Source organism: the organism of the source record quoted next, unplaced genomic scaffold (assembly GCF_019419815.1).
Source record: "Pyrus x bretschneideri cultivar Hongxiangsu unplaced genomic scaffold, Pyrus_bretschneideri_v1 Contig3, whole genome shotgun sequence".
In the NCBI taxonomy this organism is placed as follows: Eukaryota; Viridiplantae; Streptophyta; class Magnoliopsida; order Rosales; family Rosaceae; genus Pyrus; species Pyrus x bretschneideri.
This window is the reverse complement of record NW_025999612.1, coordinates 9,153,322-9,173,621: the sequence shown is the minus strand read 5'-3', so window position 1 is coordinate 9,173,621 and position 20,300 is coordinate 9,153,322. Positions and strand designations below refer to the sequence as shown.

At 37.3% G+C, this 20,300-nt stretch overlaps 3 protein-coding genes across 3 annotated transcripts; 1 reads left to right on the top strand and 2 right to left on the bottom strand.

The window, feature by feature from the left end:
* Positions 1 to 5,260: 5,260 nt before the first annotated feature.
* LOC103926779 (high-affinity nitrate transporter 3.2) lies at positions 5,261 to 7,032 on the top strand. Its single transcript, XM_009335654.3, has 2 exons — positions 5,261 to 5,394; positions 6,348 to 7,032. Exons 1-2 carry the CDS (start codon positions 5,262 to 5,264, stop codon positions 6,827 to 6,829), a joined length of 615 nt encoding a protein of 204 aa, XP_009333929.2. The 5' UTR covers position 5,261; the 3' UTR covers positions 6,830 to 7,032.
* Positions 7,033 to 7,518: 486 nt separating this feature from the next.
* Positions 7,519 to 11,722, bottom strand: LOC103926778 (quinolinate synthase, chloroplastic). Its single transcript, XM_009335653.3, has 7 exons — positions 10,804 to 11,722; positions 10,211 to 10,495; positions 9,773 to 9,991; positions 9,470 to 9,649; positions 8,806 to 9,306; positions 8,320 to 8,484; positions 7,519 to 8,229 (listed from the first exon to the last, which is right to left on the bottom strand). Exons 1-7 carry the CDS (start codon positions 11,590 to 11,592, stop codon positions 8,149 to 8,151), a joined length of 2,220 nt encoding a protein of 739 aa, XP_009333928.2. The 5' UTR covers positions 11,593 to 11,722; the 3' UTR covers positions 7,519 to 8,148.
* A 4,295-nt stretch (positions 11,723 to 16,017) lies between these two features.
* On the bottom strand, positions 16,018 to 18,445 carry LOC103926777 (phenylacetaldehyde oxime monooxygenase CYP71AN24-like). The gene is made up of 3 exons (XM_009335652.3): positions 18,430 to 18,445; positions 17,199 to 18,148; positions 16,018 to 16,856 (listed from the first exon to the last, which is right to left on the bottom strand). The coding sequence occupies exons 1-3, from the start codon at positions 18,443 to 18,445 to the stop codon at positions 16,236 to 16,238; spliced, it is 1,587 nt and encodes a 528-aa protein (XP_009333927.2). The 3' UTR covers positions 16,018 to 16,235.
* Positions 18,446 to 20,300: the final 1,855 nt, after the last annotated feature.

Here is a 20,300-nt window from a genome sequence, read left to right as displayed (position 1 = left end):
TTGACTTTTTATTATAAAAATGTAATTTTTTGTTAAAATAAATAGTACCGAGAGTTTTTCGTTAAAAATCTCTTCTTTTTTCTCTTTCATTACTTTTTATATTGTTTTTTTCACAGTATGGAGAAAATTTCGATAGAAATAACCGATCAAGTCGTTCGCAAGACAACTTTCTTAGAGATTCTTTTGTATTTTAGCTTTACTCAAGTGGTATGACGTCACGTTGTCGTCAGCCACGTTCAACCATGGAATCCAAATTGAGACACGTTGTCGTCAGCCACGTTCAACCATGGAATCCAAATTGAGACGGTGGATAATGAAGGAGGGCGTGGACGATGAGGCGGACGAATCGGTGTCATTGAGGATTTCGTCGACCGTGCGGCGGGGGATAGAGCTAAGGTCATCGTCATTGTCGAAGAGGGACGAAGCTCTGGGTGTTGGGTGCAACCAGCGGCGGAGTTAGATTTAGGATTTGATGGGGCTCAAATGAGGATGGTCAGAAATAGCCGGTAGCGGTGTGATGAGATTTGGCGTCGTGAGGTTGCGTGGAGTGTTGATTAGTCTTGTGGGTTGTGATTTTCTGAGGGGAAGATAGACGGGGAGGAGAGTTTTGAGAGAGAGGAAGACAGAGGGGGCAAAGAAAAAGAGGGAGGAGAGGTCGATGTTTCGAGAGATGATGGAGAAAAAGAATGAGGCAGAATGTCTGCGCTCCTTCTCATTCCTTTTATTTCTCTAATTAAATCACGTCAAAATTTTATATTTTATTATTTTAAAAAAAAATTAATATAAAATATTAACGTGATTTAACCGTGATTGTATAAAATAAAAGAAGAAGTGAATGGCGTCCAAATAGAAGGGCAGAAAATCTGCCTTCAAAAAGAATAGACAAAGATAAAATAATATCTTATTTTTAATAATTTGTTTACAAAATATAATTTTTTAATAGTAATTACCACGAACTATCCTTTTTACGAGATAGAGATACACTCGGATAATAACTATGACAACACGGGTGGAAGGGCTATAAGTAAACCCCTTTCCACCGCAAAAAGAAAGGAGAAATAGAAAATCAGTTTTTGAGGAAGAAAAACTTACTTTCCACCTTCACAAATTATTGATTGGGCTTCTTCAACTACTACAAGATTATTCTATTTTGACGGCCAACTCATATGCTTTGCCATTCATTGGAAAGTTTTCCTTCTTTTCTAGTTCATGATCAACTTTCTGCTTTTCATCAAAGAACAAGATAGTATATCTTTTCACTTGGAGATCGTTTTACCAGACATCTGGAGTAGATCAAAGAAAACAAGATAGTCACAATTGCTAGTGATTTCCGCACTATTTAATTTTTTTCATCTCCAGCATTTGAATTGAATAAATTAAAAGAGAATAAAAGACAAAAAATAAATTTTCGCTAAACTAAAATCGTGTCCATTGGATGAAACTAGTAGATACCTTGGAAACACTTTTCCTTTTTTTTTTTTTTTTTTTTTTCTTGTATGGGGTCATAAAATTGAGACTATTCCTTTTTGGTTTGATTTCAGGCGTTTTTGGTTCGGTTCAGGATTTTTGGTATTTTTCTACCTCTACTTACATGTATTTAATACAATCATCATATGCATTTAATACAATCACCATCTCAGTCAGATAGTGATTGTATTAAATACATATATTTAGATGAACATATTTGACCGTTAGAGAATGATTGTATTTAATACATAAGTATTATAGTCAAACCCCAAATTGGGATTAGTACATACCTCATTATTATGAGGAATTTTTTTTTTGGACAAATATAAAATTCATTACCAACAAGGAATAAGTACAATAGAGGCTCAAATACAAGTTAAGCACAAAAAATCAGATGGGCTCAAAAACACAGAAGACAAAGCCCAAAGCCAGCCTTGGAGCCCAACCCACAAAAAAACAACACATAAAAACTCTAATAATCTAGGCCTCCTGAAATCAAAGAAGTACGGGGGAAGAAAGATTTCATGTACAACATCGCCAACAAGGACGAACATAGGGAAGGGCCGACAAAGGTGGTGGTGCGAACACCTGAGCCCAAACTCTACACAAACTCTCATACATTCGCAACAATCGCGATGAAAATAGGCGGTACCTAAACGGAATTGGGGATGGCAGAGAGATGCTGGAGCCAAATGATGGAGATGATGGAAGGGAATGGATCGAGGAGGATAGAGGACACGGAGGATTAGGGATTAGGACTCAAAATGGTGAAATCAAAGGCAGAAAGAGAATAGAAAGGAGGAGATTGTGAAGGGCAAGAACAAGAAAAATTGCAGGCAACATGAAGAGCAAGGAAAATATGAAAACAAAGACAAATCATGGGATCGTCACCGACCTTAGCCACAACTAAGGCTAACGGCAACGCGGATCTACGAAAGCGAAGACCACTCACACAACGGTGAGAAAGACTCTCACATGAGGAGAGAACAATCTTAAGAGGAATTTTGTTCTTCATTTTATTAAAAACATTTGTTTCTGCATTGAAAAATTGTGGTTATAAAATGAAACTATTAAAATAGTTTCTAGAGGAAAGAAACTATTATATCCTTCCACCTCCTTCTTAATTCTGCCAGAACACGATCAAGACCCAACCTTGATGCCCAAAGAAAACCATGTTTAAGGCCTGCAAGTTCGGCTTACAGAACTGAATATTATCCTATAGAAACCGCACCTGCAGCTACGATTTGACCGTACATATTCCAAATGCTAAATCAGGAATACTTCAAGCCACTGAGTTTGTGACAAAACCATCAGAACACGTCCAAACTTGCACTACTTATCGCAAACACCTGCTTGGTTGGGGCTGGCTTCAAGAAACACCTGCTCCATTTTTGTGGCAATTCTTATATGAATCATATATTATTTTGTTTTCTGAAATAACAACATATTTTTGTTTTCGTTATTGTGTTTAGCGAAGATGACATGTTATTAACTTTCACGTCTCTGTTATGAATAAAATAGTCTGTCTGTCTATAAATATTATTTTACGGTGTTTATTTCACTCTTTTCATAAATGAAGAAAACAATTAATCACGAGTGACTAGCCCCGTCAACTTAGAAGGGTCATTCTTAAATTCACCTAAAAATTACCCAAATTAATTACAATTATTAAAAATAATCTTCATTATTCTAATCCTTCTCATTGATTTTAGAATCTAGTTAAAGAAGAAAAATATGTTAATCTTCTCTTATGCTTGCATAAGCTGTATTGAAGTTTGATCATGGATATAATCTCTTAAATTACTTTGGGAAATCATGAAGCATTTTCGTTGACTTTGGATTGAGAAAGGTACACAGTTGTCTAATTTTTTCAATAATTTGTGCATAACATCTTTTGAGTCTCTTACTTGGTTGCATAATTTTGAGAGCAAAAGAGTTGGTTTGAATATGAAATTGGAGGCTTTCTGCCACTTAAACATCTATGCGCACTATAAAATTTCAATTTAGCAATAATGAATCAAAAAATTTTAAAATTAGAATTTATATGAATGGAGTTTATGAGATCACTATGCAAACCATAACAATTTTTTATTGGAAAACAGTAAGAAAATTGAGATTTCACTATAAAATCAATTAGCAATACAGGGAGTAGGATGAGTAGCTTAATGACTTATAAGCACATGAAAAGTCTTTCCTCTCATCAATGTTGTATTCATTCTTAACATGTCTCATCACGTGTAGCGAATTTTCAAACCTAACACTTACACAACACAACTCGGGTGACATGGAGCACGTGGGGCTATTGGGCTTTACACGTATATAAAATCAATTGGTAATAAGGGGAGTATGTTGAGTAGTTTAACGACTTATAAGCACATGAAAAGTCTTTTATCTCATCAATGTGAGATTCATTCTTAACACGTCTCATCATGTGTGGCAAAGTTTCAAACCTAACACATGCACAACACAATTTGGGTGACGTGGAGCACCTAAGGCCATTGGACTTCACACATGGGCCAACTTGCTTTTATACTACGAAGAAGTTGATGCCCCACCATAAAACCAATTGCTTATATGAAGAATAGCTCACCTACTTATAAGCACGTGCAAAGTCTCAGCTTTTATCAATGTGAGATTCATTCTCAACATAATTCTATTTATTTCTTAAATTTAATTGCATATATCAACCAAAAGTAACAAAATTAATTAGAAAAATGTGGATTTATCATTTCTTAACAGTAATGCTACATTTACCACATATTTATGCAGTCATTTATATTATCTCTCTAATAAAGATAAGATCCATCAATACATATGTAACTCATCTTTATTAAAGACATAATATAAAAGATGATACAAATATATTTTTTATTTATGAATCTCAACTCTTGTCTCCCACTTACTTGGTGACTCGTACTGTTTGCCCTTCACAAGACATAAAGGACAAACAAAGAATGAACACATTAGGCCACCATGTTTTGCATATCTTTTCTTCTCACCTCTTCCCCCACCCCGCCCAACACCCACACAAGTAGGAACATATTAAAAAATTCAACCCGCATAGAGTCAACCAATAAACAAAGAGTAAAGCTAAAGACATCAAATTTTTTAAAATAAATTTACAAACTAAAAAAATATGGTTATAGATGATTGTATTATTAATTAAGTATCGATTAACGTGCTTATTTCTTATTACTAACCCATCATTTAGTTTGCAACTTGATTTAAAAAATTTGGTCTCTCTAACATTACTCATAAAGAAAAATCATACACATCCAGCACAAAATCCTTGAATTTTTAATACTTCTAACACCAAAATATTGGTTCTTATTACTACTGTCTAGTGATATTCTTCTTCGCTTGTACCTAAGAGTTCTTAAATTCGATCATTGCCAAAAGCGAATTTGAACCACATTATTAATACCTTATTATGAACACTTTTTCATACTCTTAGTATAGATAATATTATTTTTTTTAAGAAGAAAAAAAAATTATACATGAAAACTCATAACCCCACCCTTTCGGTGCACTTTAGGGCCACTTAAACACTCCAATCAAATATTAAACTATTTTTTAACTAAATTATCTGCATGTTTTGAATCCCTAATTTGGCCCTTTTGACCTCTTCAGCAAAAACCCAATTTTTAATTTTGGGACTTGTGTATAAAGGGTAGCAAGTGCCAGTTCATAGCATCACCTCCAGAATCAGATTCTAAAGTGTTTTTTTCTCTCTCCACACTGTTTCTCTCTCTAAAGTTTCAATCTTTTGGGGATTTGCAAGTCAAAGTTCCGAGATGGCATCGCATGGGATTTTGTTGGCTTTACTTCTTGTGCTCTCTTGCTTATCCCAAACCTCCTATGGGATTGTCCTCTTTTCTTCTCTCAAGGATAGTCTCTTTGTCACCGCTTCACACACAGAAAACCAGGGTAAATACAGACATTTAACTTAAAACTTTTTCCAACTTTCTAGTTCAATATCTTGATTCCTCAATTGGGTTTCTTTATATTTTCATGGTAAGTCACGAATTTTACAGTTTCCGAATTAGGAAAGATAAACAAAATTCAATAGGGATATGATTTCCGCACTCCTTTCTCTCTTCTGCACTTCGTTTGTCTTCGATTTGTTCGATCAAAATACGAAATAGGAGGAGTGCAAAAGATGAAAATGCTAGAATCAAAATTACTTCTCCAACTTTCTAGTCCAAACTCCTTATTTTGCAACAAGGTTTCCTATATTAATTTTGCTGTCAAAACCCTTTTTTCTCTTTTTCAATTGGGTTTTTTTTTTTTTTTTTTTTTTTATCTTTTCATTGCAAATTATGATTTTTTTTATATTTAGTTTCTATATATTTTTTAAAATATAACAGAAATACGAAAGAAAAATGAATTATGATTTTTTTTTCTATTCACACTCATGTCTTGCACTTTTTTCTATCCACCGGTATAAAGAAAACGGAAGCATCAAAATTATTACCGAAAATCTCCAACTTTCAAATCTATAAGTAATGCTAAGAAGATTAAATTTGTAGTTAAAGTTTTGAAAATTAGCGAAGTTGATGATTAATTTATTATTTAAATATTAATAAACGTATTTATTCTTATTGATAACACATTATTTAATTTGCACATTTAATTTCCTTAGCATCATTCTTCTTCAAATTTTACGAACCTTTCCATTTTCTGATCCAAAATCTTCATTTTTCCAATTTACTTAATGAATTTCACACTTCACAAAGCTCACATAAACACATACACAAAAAGTCTCTTAACTTTCGACTCCAAAACCCCAACTTCCCGACTGGGTTTTCTTTAATTTTTTTATTTTAATTAACTAGGTAATCTAAAATTAGATTCTTAATCCATATTAATTTTTTTTGCAGTTCTGAAAGCAGGGATAGACAAGCTCACCGTTTCATGGGGTCTAAACCAGAGCTACGAAGCCGGCACCGACTCAACCTTCAAGACCATCAAGGTCAAGTTATGCTTCGCGCCGGTGAGCCAAGTCGACCGCGGGTGGAGGAAGACCGTGGACAACCTCGCCATGGACAAGACATGCCAGTTCAAGATCGTCGAAAGGCCGTACACCAGCAACAAGTCCAACGACAGCTTCGACTGGATCATCGAGCGCGACGTGCCGGGCGCCACCTACTTCGTACGCGCCTACGCTTTCAACGCCGCGGGTCAGGAGGTGGCTTACGGTCAGACTACCGACACTAAAAAGACCGCCAACTTGTTTGTGGTCGAGGGAATCACCGGGCGCCACCTGTCGCTTGACATTGCTTCGGTTGTCTTCAGTGCTTTCTCGGTTTTGTCCCTGGCTGGTTTCTTTATTGCTGAGAAGAGAAGGGCAAAGTCGTCATAAAAGAAATATGCAGCGGTCAAGTTGGTCAAATGCTGGATTATAATTTGCATGTTTTGAGTTTATTTTCTCTTTATTTTTTTTTATTTAAAGAAAAAAGGGTATGTTAGAGTGACAAATAGTAATGTTTACTTACTTGAAAAAAATGTGATTGTACTTTTCGATGCAAACGCTATAAAATTTCAGACGTTAGAGTAAACGCATAAGACTGGTGCAATAGTGCTAGAGTAAATATTCTTAAACAATTGAGTTACAAGTCATATTTTTATCAAAACGGATTAAAATCGTGAATGCTTTGATCTTTGATGTGTGTTAGTCTCACTATGAGATTCCCATACATTAACGGTTTAAAAAATTATGAACCATCGAAATTGCACTCAGATTAGGTGTTCGATACTCGTTTGGGAAGTGTGCAAGATCGGACGTGCCTATCAACCTGCACTTTCTATGTCTACTTGGAATGGATGAACATAGTGAAAACTAGTATGAAACTATTTAGTCAAAGGTCAGCTAGAAGAAATTTGTGTTAAGAGTATTTGTCTTTACACCCGAGAGACGAGACCGAGGTCCTATGTTCGATTCACCTCTCCCACAACATAGCTTGTATCAAAATTACAACAAAAGTTCAGCTGGTTTTCAGGGAACAGACCAAGTTTTTGCAGAGCACGAATGCACAGCAACAACACAGGTAATGACAGTCAAATAGTGAATTTGTATATAACGTTCCCCATAGGAGTACAGATTACAGAACATGAGAAACTTGCCTACTCTCCCAACACAATGCAGCGGGAAGAGAACAATTTAACAACGAGCCCTTTCGAGCTTTATGCGTAACTATTGTGGATAATCACACATCTCCAAATAACATACACAAAATTCAGAAGAAATAGTTACTAACTTCTTGATGCCGTCTATCGTACGTCTGCTTGAGGAATGAATTGCATATCTGTGCTCGCCATTCGGTCAGTACCAGTAAGTGAAAGCTTACCATCATAAACATCTACGTATCCATAAGCATTTGTCCCGGGGATGGAGATTTAGAAGGCAAGACTCGGGAAGAACTCAAATTCCTTGATCGTGGGATTGAATATAAAAATCGATGGTTATTATAACTTCCATTCCTATAGATCTCTAAACTCTGAACTATGCTGTGTGTAATTAAACCAGTTAAACTGCAAGACTGTCACGTATGAAAAATAAATTGAGGAAATGATGCAACAAAGGTTTGGAAACGAATACTTTGCTTGAAGAAAAAGCCTCCCTCAGGATTCAGAATCTTGCTTGCAGTCCAAGGTTGCTATCATTTAGGCTAAAGCTTTCACTTAATTTAACAGCACCGAGTTGCCGTCACCAGACGGATGAATGATCTGGGAAATTAGCTTCTCCGGCAGCTTTTTAGAGGCCTGCAAAGGATATCCACAAAAAGATGAATCCAAAATCTCAAGAAGCTACTTATGTATAGTTTAAGATGTTTACTGTCCTGAGGAACTAACCTGGAAGTGCCTCATGTGCAGTATTGGTTCGCACCCAACATCCGCAACTAACTTTCCATTGGGAGTTTGCAGTTTGAAACGGCCTGCTTCATATGCGGAAAGGGTATTATTTGTCTCATCGGGCAGGTGGTGGCAAACTTTCAGGAGGGAGGTGAGAGAATTCATCTGGCATTTTACATTAAAGACTGCGTGAGAAACCTTAGCTCAAGCATGTCCTAATCACCAACTTGAATATATTTAATTATCTCTACTGATTTAATTTGTAATAAGAATCGCCAAGACAAACTATTGCAGAAGAAAACCCAGTATAAACTATTCTTGCAACCATTAAGGGTGAAACTAACGATTTAGGTACTTTTCCGAGAATATCCTTGATTCCTACCTATACTTTCCAAAATTATTATCAGATATCATGCTCGAAAACATTTGGGATGTGTTAAACCTATGTAAATTATCAAAATCAAACCCCAAAAAGGAAACGCCGACCTTCATGTATGGACAGGAAGCACAGCCGCCGTTGATGGAACATCCCTCCCCACTGGAAACTCCAGGTATGACAGGTAGTATGACATCACCAACTTTTACAGAGTCAAGGCCAGGGGAAGAACTTGACGTTGTCACTGAGTCTGATGAAACTGGAAATACAATTTCTACATTAATTTCTGCTCCTCCAGACCTCGCAGAACCTAACAAACTACGAACTGCTGCTACAATTGAAGTCACCATTCCAGATTCCGTTCCTAACACAAACTGAAGGTGCTCATTGACATTTCTATCCAAAGCCTCCTGAATTCTCTGTTTTATGAAATCTAGTATGTTCTGGGTAGAACCCACAACCCCCATTCCTCTTCTCTTTGCTTCCATTGCCAAAGAAAACATTTCTCCAGGGACCTCGAAATGAGCAGTTAGATAAGCATCACAGTACATTTCTTTTATCCTGTCGACAACTTCATTTCCAAATAAATGGTGTACTATGCATGTCCCATCCTGATACAAGAAATTTGCATCATCAGCAATAAATAAGCAGTGAGAGGACCACAATCAGAAAATGCAAGGAAAACAGCAGAAAGAAAATTTCCGACGCTATCCTTGAGTTAAATTGAAAGGAATTTATGAATAGCTCTCCAGAAAGCCATAAAAGTAGACTTACCTGAAAATAATGAAGGCGAGGTAGCAAAGATATGATTGAGTCTCTATTATGTTTTGGATGTATCTCAGCAATTTCTTCATCAGTCATCTTAGTCATCTGCTGAAGTAATTCTCGAATATTTGCACCCATGTAAGAATCAGGCCCGTACCATATGTTTGCATCTGGAACTTGAACAAAAGCCTGTATAAGATGAGGAACTAGACATTATTACAATAGCCAGAAGAAAGAAAATGAGTACCAGTTGATTTTGTGGACATTGCGGAATTTCAATACGATTAAGATAAAGGTTTTAATTCCGGTAACCTGCAAAATGGTTTGGACAACGTTTGAAGATGTACACGTAATTGTCGGCACAATCTCATGGGCGTATGCTTTTGTCTCTAGAGAAGTATTAATGTACACAACATGCAACGAATGAGGAGACCTAGAAGCTGCCTCAAGATAGCCCATATACGAAGGGCTAGATGCAGCATCTGCCAAAGAACATCCAATTCGTTCATTTGACATCCTGTACACACCAACCTGCAATCAAAGTATATGAAAAAATGAATATATTATCAACTGCTTCACCAGTTTGCGGCACCGAACCAACATCTCATTAACTCTACTATAATAATTTTCCAACGAACCTTTGAGATATCAAGCCATTCAATCGTAAACGCCCTAGTCAAAACCAACTTAACAAGTGCAACATATAATTCGCATTTCTTACTAAAACATGAATGGAAGCAAAGCAGCTACCTTTTCAAATCCAGCCTGATCAAGTATAGCTCGGACATTTTCCGACATAAAATCAACACCCAAGACTGTAATGTATTGGCAACCAGCTTTCGCCATGTTCACAGCAGAATCCGCCATGACTAAAGAATCAGATATATGGATGTGAGGCCAATGTTTCTGTGCAGCAGTTAAAATACCTTGAACCTCTGGGTCCATGTAAAAATGGGCAACAACCCCAATTTTCTTTTCCCTCAACACATTAACAAGTTCCCCAACCTTCGATTCATCAGGAGACAAGTACCTCGCCTGCAATTTAATATACAAATCAAACTTGGAATCTAATACAAATGATTGAGGGCCTCTTTTGAACTGCTTTCCGAACTGCTAAAAGTGATTTATGACAACCAAAAACGCTTCTGACTACATTTAGCAATTGGGTCATAGAACCATTTTCTGCATAAGCACTTTGAAGTGGTTTTGAGGAAGCACTTTGAAGTGCTTTTACAGGAAGCATTTAATATTTTAACACCAATTTCGAAACTTTTCTAATAAAGCACTTCTAACAGGCAATATAATCATATAAATCAACCAGAAACACAATCCATTATGCTAACCTGGGCCTCAGCGAAGCTGCCTTTTGCCTGAATTCCCTCGGCGGTGACGACGAGCGACGGGAAAGGCTCGAACGGCGGCGTACCATGCCGCTGGGCTACCAAAGCCTTAGTCTTTTTCTGCATACTGACCAGCACATTATGCCACGTGTTAATCCTAGACCTCTGCGCGCCCGGCAATCCCACATTGAGTGACGACAAGTCGTCAGTCTTGACCCGCAACACCTCCTCCGGCGACGTGCCGTCGAGCACCGAAACCAGGCAGGAGCAGAAGCCCCTGGTGATCTCGGAATCGCTGTCAGCTGCGAATCTCATCTTGCCCTCCTCGTCCATCTCGGCCTGCAGCCACACCCGGGCCGTGCAGCCCATGACCCGGTTCGAATCAACCCGACCCGAATCATCAAACGGAGGGAGGAGAGCCGCGTAGTGCAACAGGCGTTTAACTCTGTCGATCGGCTCAAGGAGAGATTGGAACTCGGAGATCAAAGTTTGGAGCTTTAAGGGGCCGAGCTCGGAGGTTTGAGAGGAGAGGGTGAGGGCGGAGCAGGAGAAGGGGGAGGCTGAGCCAGGGTTTTGGGGAGGCGGCGGCGGATGCTTTAATGGGTTGGGATTGGAAGACGGCGGCGTTTGGATGCATTTGAGGGATTTGAAGGGTGTGGGCTGGGGACGTGGCCGGAAACTGCTGAACTTGAAAGGGAGTGACTTGTTGGGCTTGAAAGAAGAATAGGAGGAGGCGGAGGAAGAGGAGGAGGAGACTCTGAGCGCCATGGTTGTTGTAGAGGAAGCATCCATTGGGGAGGGAAGAGAGAGAGAGAGAGAGAGAGAGCGAGAGGAGGGGTTAAAAGTGGAGGCTTTGATTGAGTGGTGGAGGCAGAGGGGCAGAAAGCAGAGGCTTTAAATGGATTTTGCTGCTCCAATGAACTTTGCCATAAAATTGAAAATTTAAGTGAAAAGGGGAATTTAGGCAACCAAGGTCCAAGAAGGCAAGAACCCAGCAAGTTCCTACCAATATATATGAAACTACGCGCGAATTTATTAAAATAAGGATTAATAATACCATATAGCAGCCCAAATCTGAGTCTCCCGATAAAATCACATCAACCGTTAAATTTTTATCCAATGATTGAAATTATTATAATTTTCAAGAAATTTTCCGTTTGTAACCGTTTGATCAGAATCCAATTGTTAGTGTGATTTGATTAGAAGATTCAGATTTCTAAGTACATGAGAAAATCCAAATCCGCCCATCCTTTCACAATATTGGGCGCACATCTCCGTGGACCAAAATTCAGGAGTTGGTAAGTGGACTCATCAGTTTCAGAATGACCAATTAAAGGGTATCCGCCTAGAAGACTATTTTCATAAAACGAGTATACTGCTATTGTAACGTTATATACTAATAATACATGTTAGGTATGATTATGTTTCATGCCATGTGGTATATGTAGCTTTTATATGAAATATGTATTATTAGCACATAACACTATGATGACAAAATGTACTTGTGCTATAAAAGTTTCTCGCCAGTAAGGTAGGTCTCACAAAGTGGATCTGCAGATGGTGTTCGGAAAACGGCCTATTCTTTTCATTGTGTTTTTTTTCCCCTTCATATGGTGTTTGGATTTAATAATATCACTGAGAATTGAAAGGCGATGAGTGCTTAATTTGATAAACATCAATCCTAAAACTAGTTAGATAAACATCAATCCAAAAGAATATGGGTAGCGTCAAGTCATGCTCGACAATTACCTGATTGGTACGATCTCCACACCGATCAATGTCTCTTTTTTTTTTGAAGGATAAATTATGACCACGAAAAAAAGAAAATTAAAAAAAAAATCTAAGTGAGAGTCTCCACAAATTTTGTGTACTTTACAGTTTAATATTAATTTTTGTATCAATATCATATAAAAAATATAAGAGCATCTCTAAAGAAAATGTCAAAACTGATATATAGACATATAACTATAAAAAATCGCACCAAACTCTATCCAACCGAGTCTTTAATTTTTTAAATAACGTTAAGTCAATTAAATGCAAAGCCTTCTACCCTCAAAAAAGAGGGAGCAATAGATCGTTGATTGAAGAGCCAGACCAGTAAACTTATATTGATCATCGATTCGACAAGATGGACTCCAATGTGACAACAGTGTCAAATTTATTTATTGAATTTTTTAATGAATGTGATACAATATATAATGAATGTTATTTTGTATTCAAATATTTGGAGCAAAAAATTATATAAAATGTCAAATTGCAACATAAGTCATCAAATATCATTTTAATGTTTTAAATTTGACATCTTCTTCTAAAATGCTCTTAATCATAAAATCTCACTTTAAGGCATCTTTTTATCATTTCTTAGAAAAAATAAAAATAATACAGGTTGATGCACTTTTTTTCCCAATTGTCGTGGTGTAAATGATGCAACATTTCCTATCATTGACCACCAAATCATGAATAATTTCGACCGGATTTGGATCCTCTCCTAAGCAGAGGATCCGAATCATGCTGACCAATAAACACAGACCGTTTGATCAAAATTCAACGGTTATAATTATTATAATTTTTAAAAAGTCTTTTTGTTTGTAGCCGTTAGATTTTAATTCAACGGTCCGTATTCCTTAATTAGCAGGATTCAGACCCTCTGTTCAGGAGAGGTAGAAATTTTTTGTGACAATTATTCTTCCTTCCACTACAAATCGAAGAATTATGTGGCTTGTATGCAATTTCTTGGCTCTTTGCACACAAGAAAAGTAGGAAAGTATAGTGTACATGTAGCCATGTAGCCAAGGGTGGAAGAAGTGGAAAAGTTCGTGATGTACAAGTAACGAAAGTCACATCGTGCCCCACATCAAATGCACTTTTCTTACCCTTTTTATTTTGAAAATGAATCATCTTCTAATCCATTTTGTGGAGATCTTAAAAATCTTCATATTCTAACCGTTTATTATATATTGTGCGATTAATTTTTGTTAGATACTATTTGTGTTTAATTTTAAATAAAAAAAGTCAAATAATTTCTGACAGCACGATACAAGATGAATGACTAATATGTAGGGATCTAAGTGGATCCGACTGGGATGCAATTCCTTTTATTTTAGGAAAACTAATGAAAATGACTTGAAAACTTTGAGTTTCAATCAAAATGACAAAAATGTATTGTAAGTGAATGATACCAAGAATGACTTTTTAGAGTAAAAATGTTATTTTCGTTAAAAATAAATAGTACCAAAAGTGTTTCGTTAAAACTGATTTGGGCTCTTCCTCTTTTAGTATAAAGGACCAAATAGGAAAAATTCTTGTATACACTTGCGGCTGTGCTGCGGCAGGTCCGACGCGAAGGGTAAGTGGTAATTAACTATGATTGTGGCATTGTGCAAAAATGGACAAGGCCAAGTCCAAGTGAATTCTTCTTGCGCATGGTTTAATTTGGTTAGGAATTATGGAATGCTTAAGGATCCTTTAGATTATTGGGGAATTATGGAGAAGGCCAAGTCCAAGTGATTAACTATGATCCCGTCAAATTATTGAAGCACTAAAGGATTCTTTGACCAATTTGTCTCCGAGTGGACTAATTGTGGAGGATACAAAAGCTTTGCTTTCAATTACCGTTGAGGTTAGTTGTACTTGTGTCCGCCGCCAAGCTAATGGCATCGCTCATCGCCTAGCCCGTTATGGTTCCTCTGTCGAACTTCCTTGTGCTTGGTTGGATTCTCCACCAAATTTTATTCTAGATTTACTCTTTAAGGACTGTAACTTGACCTAAGCCGGCTTATGCCTCCATTTTGTGTATTTTTTCTTCTATGGTTGAACGAAAGTAGAGATGCATGAGTTTTATTTTATTAGAAGTGTTAAAATTGTTATTATGTTTCGGTGTATGACATGCATCAGAATTTAATGATTACAGATCCAATAACCAAAGATCTCAATGCCAACAATATTGTGGTGCTACTAGAAAATCTATAAAGTATATTATCAATCTATAATTTAGTTAGAATTGTTGTCACTATGTTGCTTTGTCTGTCTTTATTCGTTGGTTTTATTTTAATTGCATGTATCTAGACAATTGAATTTTGGTCAATTTGCGAATCGTTATGAATATGATGGTATTGTCAAAAGTGAAGATTGTCATGTTTACCGAAATGATGGTGGATTCCATTTCTCTCTTGCCTTTAATTCATTTGTCACGCTCATCATTGACTATTTAGATAACAATATTCCTCTTCATTTTTATACTCGGAAAGAGATTATAAAAAAAGAGATTTTAAGAAAGGCCTAAAAAAGACTCGAAAAAAGACGCTAAAAAAAGACATGAAGTACTTTGAGGTTTTAGGCCGGTTGGAGAAAACAGTTCACGAGTCCTCATAACCTCTGGCAAATTCTGAAGACGAAACCACGAGTCGGAGCATGGCCTGAGTGCATGAGCAGCAGAGGGCCATATTATCCAGAGACGGCTCGAAGAGAGCGGTAGGGTTGTGTGCCTTGCTGGTAAAGGTTCCCATCTACCGGAAGCTTTGGCGGGGATGAGGGTAAGTGAAGTTTGCCACCTGATTTAGTGAATGTCAACAAAACAAATGTGGTACCAATACGCCTGTTTCCTCTGCTTCTGATTAACAACAATTCGGTCCATTGCCGCTGAATTCGACATTTTTTAGGATGTAAAAATCGTGTTCACTGTAATCGGTGCATGCTCAGCCAAGCATTAGTTAATCAGAGTGTAAAACTTCCTAGCAAATTTTGCAGAAGTAAGCAAAGATGATGCAAATTTGACACACAGAGTACAAAATGACGATAGAACTATCCGTCAAGTCAAGAACACGAGTTAGTTAATGGATCAACCTTGCCGTCTCGGTTACCTTGTTTATCCCTGCTGAAGCAGGCATGTACTAGTTCCTGTGTTTATTCTGCTAGTACAACTTTGCTTAGCTATATCTCCTACCAATCTACTGCTTTTTTAGTTTAGGTTTCGTTGCTACTTTTCTTCAACTACCAGTCGTACCGCTTCATTGCTCCTTGTTTTTCAAAAGTCTAGGGGAAAATTGGCTACTCTCACCACCAGTGCGAAAGTAATGGCTACAATCTTAAGTGGGAAGAACTCACATCTGACACCTAGCTGCCATCTGCCACCGCTTCATTGCTCCCTCCATTTTTCCATACCTATCCTTTTTTTTTTTTTTCTTAAGATGTTTCAAGAGATAGCTAAAACGAATTACATAATTGTCAAATATTAAAAGTGAATTACGACATCTGAAATACGTATTATTATAAAAAAACAATGTTTCTGCTACAATTTCTACACGGTGACATGACGTCCCATAGAGGATTACAACATTGTCAATTGCAGAATTGCTAATGCAAATTTAGGTGCAACAGAAACAACCAACAAAATTAATAAAAAGCATATATAAGAACGACAGATCTCGATGGAGGGATCAAGGGTTGTATGGGACCGGGATAAGGTTAAGAGGAGCTTTCTTGTGGACTGTGAGTCCGTAAACTTCATCGGTGTCCATGGTCTCGGCCAATTCCTTACCACCACTGGGCAGTTTCCAATCAAACCAATACAGAAGGTTGGAAAGCACATATTCGGCAGAAGCAACCCCAAAGCCGAGTCCAGGGCACACCCTTCTCCCAGCACCGAATGGGATGAGTTCAAACTCCTGACCTACAAAACCAACAGACTTCTCCTCGAACCTCTCAGGGTAAAACTCATCGGGGTTGTCCCAGACTTTGGGGTCCCTTTGTACTGAGTATGCGCTCACAAACACTCGTGTTTTCGCAGGGATGTTGTAGCCTCGCAATTTCACGTCTGTACTTGTTTCGCGAGGAACTAAAAGAGGCGCCGGAGGATGAACTCTCATATTTTCTTTGATGCAACATATCATGTAGGCCATTTGGGGGATGTCAACATTCTCATCTACAAATCCCTTGTTCCCCACCACCCTTCTTACCTCTTCCTGGACTTTCTTCATCACGCGTGGATTTTTCGCAAGCTCTGTCATCAACCATATCATGGCAGTCCAACTAGTATCACTTCCTCCAACAAACATGTCCTGAAATCTTAAAATTAAGAATCCAAGTCAATCTTCAGCTACACACACACACACACACACAAACATATATGTATATAATCAATGTTAGAGACAGTGAATGAGTGAGAGCTATGGAGGGCGGGCTGGTTTAGTATTGCAGTGTTTTGAAAAAAAAAAACTTCTTCTGCTGTATTGTGAGAATAGACTCATTTTTGCTGCTTTACGTTTTCAGCTTTTTTTTTCACCCAAAACTGTGAAAATAAGCTGTTTTTAAGTGTTTACCAAACATCTTTTTAAGTTCAATTTTTTTTATACCCACTTCTTATAAAAACACCTTAATACCAAACCAGTACATATACGGACCTGCAGAAGTGCTTTGAGGTGGTCACTTTTGAGCTCAAAGTCATTGCCCTCCTTTTGAACTTGGAGGAGAACATCCACGAAATCCTTCTTGCGAGGCTTGCCTTCTTTCTCTGCCGCCTGATGTTCAGCAATCAACTTGTCGAAAAACTTGTCAAACTCGGACCAAATCGATGTCAAATGTTTAATGTGGCCTCTAGCACGGTCGAGCCAATTCATCCTCGGACCAAAGTAATCCGTAAAACTGAAACTCATGAGTTGGCACATCAAATCTTTTGTCACCTCTCCAAACCACTTGTTCTCCTCGCCCTCAAACTTCTGTCCGAGAATACACCTGCAGATAATGTTGTTGGAGGTTGCCACCAGCAGATCACTCAGGACAATAGGACCCCCGCCATTGAGGCTCGACGCTTTGCGAATCTTCTCGACCAACTCCGAAACCTCTTCCACCCTTGCGTACTGAAACTGTGACACCCTCTTAAGACTCAGAAGCTCAAGAACACATATTTTCCGAACTTGCCTCCAGTACTCTCCGTAAGGAGCAAACGCAACATCATGACCGTCATAGAACAATATTCCCGAAGCAGTGGCTTTTGGCCGGCTACAGAAAGCAATGTCCTGCGTCTTCATCACCTCCTTGGCCATCTCTGCAGATGAAACGATCAAAGTCGGAACTTTCCCAAAGTGCACTAGCATTAAATCGCCATACTTTTTCGAGAGAGCATGGAGAGATTGGTGTGGGAATGTGCCTAACTGGTGAAGGTTTCCAATCAATGGCAACCTTGGTGGGGAAGGTGGTAACTTGAGTTTGCGTTTCTCATCGCCATTGGACGATGATTTAGTAAGAGAAAACAGAATGAAAGCAGAAAGTTCGATAAGAGGAAGAAGAAAGACATTCTTCTGCAGCTGCTCAAACACAAGAGCTAGAATAGCAATTGCGTGTTGGGAAAAAACTTAGAGTACACAACTCTAACCCAAGTGTTGGAGAGACAACAAAAGTAAACAAATTACTTGTATTACACTCACAAAAGATTACAACACAAACTCACAAAGACACAACCTTAAAAGCTATGACATTCACTCACTTTCTAAAGACAAACTCTAAATCACTCACACTCTTACAAGAGTACTCTTTCTTCTCACTCTCACTTGATTGCTTGCTTGATTACAAGCTTAATTGGTTACTTAACAACACACATGCATACATATTTATAGGTGTGGTTTTGCCGACTACAATTGCCCACCGCCATTGGGCTTTTTATGGCAGCCACACAATTGTACAAGCTGCTAGGACTTTCTGGCACATTATTATACACACACACCCACCGACTTAATAGGATAATGCTAGCATTATCTAGCATATTGATATGCCTGCATGATGCACCGACTTTGGTGCTAGAATTTTCTGGATTTGTGTAGAATGGGCTGGGGTTGGTCTCTTTTAACATGCTGTTCTAGCTCTCGTTGCTGGGTTTGTCTGAACGCTTAACTTCTGGGTTTTGACAAATGTCTAGAACTTCCAAGAAAAAATTAATAATCATTGCTTAGAAGTGGTTGGATTTCCCACGCATACACCCCCATGTGATCTTCTTCCATTTCTTTTCCATGGATCATATGGATCCCAAATCCAGTAAAAAAAATTAAATGGGAATTCACATGTGCACGAGTTCTCTGGAAAGTGGAAACAGGAAACAAAAAGCAAGGGACCTAAAAAACTGCTGGGAAAAGCACTCAAAAAAAGAAAGCAAAGCATGCAGAGTTGCGTTAAAAGCATCCTTCCTCCATATGTTAGTCATGCTTCATACATTACTGTAATGAAGTATCATCACCATGAAGCATTACTGTAGGGTCCACAGAATCTAGATTTTATGCAAAATTTTATATTTGGATTATTGTCTACTAAGATTGCATATGCGTTAGTGTTTGTCTGACTTTGTAAAAAGGTCACTTCCAACCCCTTTTTAAGTATATATATAACGAGTAACATTAAATAGACTAATTTCTAAGATAAAATTTATAAATTATATGGTGTAATACTAGTAATAAATAAGTACATTAATTAATACTTAGGTAATAATTCAATTATCAACAAGTACGTCATATGATTTACAAAATTTACTAAGAAATTTATTTCTCTATATTTCACTGCATACACTCACTTAAGTATACATAGAATAGTATAATATTTAACATATGAATTATTATACGTTATCTTTATAACAATATAAGGATAAGGTTAAATATTAATATAAAACAATAAATAATATGTACAAATATTAATGGAGTGGAATATACTTCCCAAATATTATTTTACTGTATTTATTCTCTTTATCATTATTTAGAGATCGTCTGAAGAGAAATTTATTTGGCTTGGAGCCCGTTTAGTCATCCATATGAATCAAATAAATTAACAGTTCATCGTGATGATGTTACTTGATACCAAAACTGTCGATGGTTTATCACATACGGATGACAAAAGGGTCTCCAAATCAAATGAATTTTTTTATGAATGATTTTCATTCAACAATAACGAGAATCAACCATTCTAATTATGACATTTATATGATAAAATGATGAGCTTCAAGCTTGCTTGTGTGTACGTGCTTGATATAGGTAGATGTAGATGTAGATGTGAAGGTGCCTAAAGAACCACCCTAAAATACATTGTTTTTGTCTTCCTAGGGAGGAAAATGAGTAATCAAATAAAAGAGATCCTCCTCCCTAGAAAGGAGGGATCGTTTCCTTTTATTTTCCTATTCTATCAACTATTAGGATTGCATTGATGATTTTGCATCAACACAAAGGGACCACCTTGTGTGTGTATTAAATTTTTCATATCTCAGTTACTCAGAAAGTAGGTTAGGAGATTATCTCAAAGTGAAATTTTTTATGAACTATCTGCCACCTTACAGTTTAACATCAATTTTCGTATCAACATTATAAAACATTGTGGAAAAAATATAAAATGACAAAAAGTTCATGGAGAATTCCGTTTTTGAAAAAGTCCCCTCAGCATTTCTCTTTGTAGTATCTGAATTTGTAGCAGGGATATGCCTTAGCTAGCATCTCTATATTTTGCCCCTTTCCTCCGGGCATTCCTACTAA